Raw genomic sequence first — 4,626 nt, 5'->3', positions numbered from 1 at the left:
GTCCACTGCGCCACGGCTTCATGCCAAGATTGTGCTTCTGACGGCTATTTATATTGTACAAACTGCAGACCAGACTGTATTTAGAGAAAATCACAAAAGAGTGCTTATTTCGAGCTCCAACCCTAAACCTAACTGATAATAACCCAATACACCGTTTAGAAGTGTCGACTGCGCACGCGTCAATCAAATTTTCCATTGTTTTGATTTTAACGACCACGGAAAATTCACTCTCCTCCGTAAAAAAATAGTAGGTAAACATCTGGTTCTCATAAGGAAACATAGCAGAAAAACGGTAGGTAAAGAACTCATTTTAATCATAACTTCTTTTCCTCTTGATGAATTTTTGTGAAATTTTCAGGAGAGACTTATAAAATTATCATTGATATCATGTTCAAATATCTAAATCATTCTCTTTAAAGGAGAGAAAAAAATTCACAATGTTTGCATTCCTCTAACCTTTCACAGTACTAAAGTGCGCATGTTTACCTACCATTTTTACCGGCCTCTGCAATGGAGTACCGTGAAGATAGCGAGACTCCTAAACGGTGTATTCCTAGCCAATCTGATACGTAACCACACCCAAACCACACCCATACCCAACCCTACCAGGTCGCCTGAAGGTCCTGACACTATTCCCGCATACCGGATCCGAAAAATAGATACATGTCTTTCGTCTTTATGAAGAAGCCTTCACCATGGGAGAACGCTATTGTTTCAGTTTCACATATTTTTTAATTTTCCACCCATTCGGACCGGAAATTATCTACTCCATAATAAGGAAATACCGTCAACTGCTCCAACTTGGGACGAGTGTACGCAAGTTTATCAATCATACTTTCTGGCATAACATATCACAATAACTTTCACTGATAGCGCACCCTTTTTAACTTTTGTTTTCATTCTAAAAGACCGGACGCCAAATGGAGAATTACAGAACGAATTGTGTACTTTTTTATACGCCATTCCTTGAAATGGATGATGCACCCAACAGTTTAGCCCTCCCAAAACTCCTCATATAAAATTAGCTTTAAGTTTCGCAAAAAGGGGGACGAAAATCAGTTTTTGGACAGTTTTTTTCTTGGAAGTTTACAAAAAAATCAAAGAATAACAAGAAATCTTTCAAATTCTATCAGTCAGTATGTGAATAGAGCAGATAGAACTTTTGCATTTTTCCTTATTTTTTGCAAAAGTTCCAGAAATGAAAATAAGGGGATAATGATAATTGAATACTATCCACTGATGATTTCGCAGCACTATCATAAAGCCAGAATTGCCTCGACTTCTCTTCGCTTGAGAAAATATGATTGACAGATTAAAGTTTTTCGTCCGTGCGGGTGCTTGCGGGGGTGGCTTCTTTTAACTGGTAGAACTTAGCTGCAGCAGATCATTTCAATGGAAGTTGCTGGAATGTTTTCAAGGTTCTTGACAGAAAATCCTTTGTTTGATTGTCAAATAATGACATAGTCAATCTGACAAATTGTTGTTTGTGAGTACATTTTATAGTTTTAATTCCAAATGAAGAATCATATTCTGGTTTTCAGGTTACTAGATGCTATTTTACTTTTAGAGCTTTTAGAGATAGCCTGCCCAAACAATGATAGCTAAGACTGGCTAAGAAGATATTCATATTGGAAATTCATCGTGGAATGGATCACAAGATTTACTTTTGGCATTATCCATGCCACATGGTCGGTAACCTTCCAATATGAATATCACTGGGTCCATATAAACTCAAACAGTTAGATTTATATATTTAGATTTAGAGAAAATATTTTTCTGCGGCAGAAGCGAGGAATGAATTTGTTTTTTCTCTATTTTGAATACTAGTAGCACTGTCTAATGTAAACCTCACTGGCTCAAGTTCAGCTCCAATGCAAAATTTATAAAAACAATTTCAGCCAAATCGGAACATATTCGCAGTCTCCAGCCTGTCCCAAAGTTTTTAACCCGTTTTGGGGCTTCTTCATTTTCAAATCTTTTTCAATTTTTCACTTTGATAATAATAATTACAGTATTACTTATTATTTTTTTGCCTAATTATGTTAAAATGGTATCCTCTTTAATCATATTTGTACCAGGGTTTTAGGTTTTAACTAATAGTCCCGCTGCTGAGATCGAAAAAAGTGGCTAGAAAACAATTTTCCAGTCCAGAAGTCCAAAAGTCCAGAAGTCAGAATGCCTGAGGTCAAGTAGACCATGAATACAATATGAAAATCTGAATATAAGAGCTATGAGTATATGAATATATAATGTCTATGTTTATCTTAACCTAAACCTAAATGTGAAAAGAAAAAAACATAAAACAAGATGGCTGACTTACCAGTTAGCCCATGAATGAAAACTGTGAAGGTGTGGCCATACAGGTAAGTGTGAGAGACAAACAAACTAAGACTGTGACTTGTCTTCAGTTGTTGAATGAATTGAGTTTATAATGAATTGACTTGAGTGACTCGAGTCTGGAGCTGAGGTCCTTACTCCATGGCTGTCATGAGTCAAGTGAGAAGCTGAATGCCTTTAGGCTTTAAATACTTGGTGGGAGAAACACATGTGATCAAGCCATCGATGCTTCTATGGTTGTTTCTGCCAAGGAGAAGTCGGTTTGGCGTGATCAAATCGAGGATCTCAAAATCACCAATAACGTCACCGATGGCTAACGGTAGATTGTTGATCTGATTGGCAATTGATGCAGCAAGATTTACCCATTGTAAGATTGCTAACCGTTGATTGTCGAGACTCTTTGAGATAGATGAATTGATCTCCTTTATCTTTCTCTCTACTTTGCCATGCATGTTATGTCCTAGGACTGTACACACATTGAAATTGACTTTGGTGTTTCGTTGGATTCTTTTGTTGTAGGTCTGAGATGTTGATTTTCATTTCCTTACAGCCTTTTACCAATTAGCTGCCTTCGTCACAGAGGAGTTGATTTGGAAATCCATGGTTTGCAGATAATCTTGTACTGGCTTGGATGAATGATGTGGTGGTGTAGTCATCCATGATGTAAATCTTTGTTGCTGTCGTGGAACAACAACAGAACACGATCAGCCAGATTTTCACAGTGGTTCTCTTGTGTTGCGGTGCATATCATTGGTATGGTCTGGATAGATCCAATTGAGTGTGATAAAATGCAGGAGCAATTGTCATGTTGCACCTTGAAATGGGTCCCATTGACATCTCAATCGTCCTTTTTTCGAGGAAACGACAGCGTTGACAAGCTTTCTTGATCTTTTTCATGAGTGCACGTCCTTCAATGATGTGGCACTTTTTAAGCGTGTAGCGAAGTGTTGTTTCTATCCCTGAATGTTGCACAGTTGGATGATACCAGTGAGTTTCAAGGGCAATGCTGTATGAAACGGGTGAATATCTGTCCATCACAGGTACACAGAATGTATCTGATGATAGGTCTTTCATAACGCCAGTGAATCTGCAAACAATTAACACTTCCTGATCTGGCAGAATCCGACCAGTGTATGTCAATATGCCTTGGACATCCTTGGTGATACGTTCGTATTTTGATTTAGGAAGGAACTTCAGTAGCACTGATGATGATTTCTTGAAGAAGTATTGTTCGGCTTCTTCAATTTCTTTGTTTGTGAGCATGGGAACCAAAGATACATCCACTTTGATATTTTGGAGTTGTTGATTTGAAGACTTTGATGATGATTTGTCTTTGGAGCGATTGAAGAGTGTCTTGGAGTATCTTCGAACATAGGCAAAGATTCTGATAACAGTTGAGAATCGATGACGGTTTGGATCGATGAGGTATTGGCTGAATTTGTATCTTTGTTGCACAAGATTCATAGTGTGATAGGTTGACACATATTTGATGGGTACCATACGTTCTTTCTCCACTTCGTTCGTGTCAGATGCTGAAAGACGTAGATCTTGTGCTGATTGTATTGGAAAGTCTGAAATTGGTAAATGCATCCATTGATGTCCATTGAACCATGGTGAATCTGGTTGTACATCTTCAAGTGTTGCTCCACGTCGAGTGCCGATGTCTGCCATCATGTCAGCAGTGTTGATGTAGAACCATTGATTTCTATCGGAGAATCTGTTGATGTCTATGACACGATTACGAGCCCAGAGCTTTAGTGGTTTCTCATCGTTTGTAGTCCAGTGAAGCGCAATCTGACTGTCAGTGAATTTGATGTTGGATTTGTGATATTGACCAAATGAGCGTTTGACAACTTCACCGGTATGTGTGTTGATGAGAGATGCCATGAGTTCAGCTTGAGGGAGTGACAATCCATTTGGTACAGTACGAGATCGAGCGAAGACAAGTTGAGATGAAAATTGACCATTTCATTGAGTGTATCTAGCATAAATGCAAACACATACCAATGATTGGCTGGCATCTCCAAAGTCGAATGTTTGGATGTCAGTACTGATGGCGTCTTCTGGGATGACTGCACGACGGAATTGAATTTCTCCAAGTTGAGTCATGGTTTCGAAGTGTTTGATCCAGGTGGGTTGAAGTTCAGTTAGAATTGTGTCGTCCCAATCAAGTTGTCTTGTTGAAAGATCGTGTAATTCGAGCTTCATAGCAGCAACTATTGGTGTCATCATCCCTGTAATGTCAAAAACTTCTGCAACTTTGGAAGCGCAGTGCCTTCGAGTGAGATT

At 38.7% G+C, this 4,626-nt stretch overlaps 1 protein-coding gene across 1 annotated transcript; it reads right to left on the bottom strand.

Moving 5' to 3' along the window:
- Positions 1 to 3,084: 3,084 nt before the first annotated feature.
- LOC136803792 (uncharacterized) lies at positions 3,085 to 4,224 on the bottom strand. Its single transcript, XM_067060518.1, has one exon. The coding sequence runs from the start codon at positions 4,222 to 4,224 to the stop codon at positions 3,085 to 3,087; it is 1,140 nt and encodes a 379-aa protein (XP_066916619.1).
- Between the last annotated feature and the right edge of the window lie 402 nt (positions 4,225 to 4,626).

The sequence above is a fragment of the Clytia hemisphaerica genome, unplaced genomic scaffold (assembly GCF_902728285.1).
Source record: "Clytia hemisphaerica strain Z4C2 unplaced genomic scaffold, Clytia hemisphaerica genome assembly, whole genome shotgun sequence".
Lineage (NCBI taxonomy): Eukaryota > Metazoa > Cnidaria > Hydrozoa > Leptothecata > Clytiidae > Clytia > Clytia hemisphaerica.
This window is presented reverse-complemented; position numbering and strand designations above follow the sequence as displayed.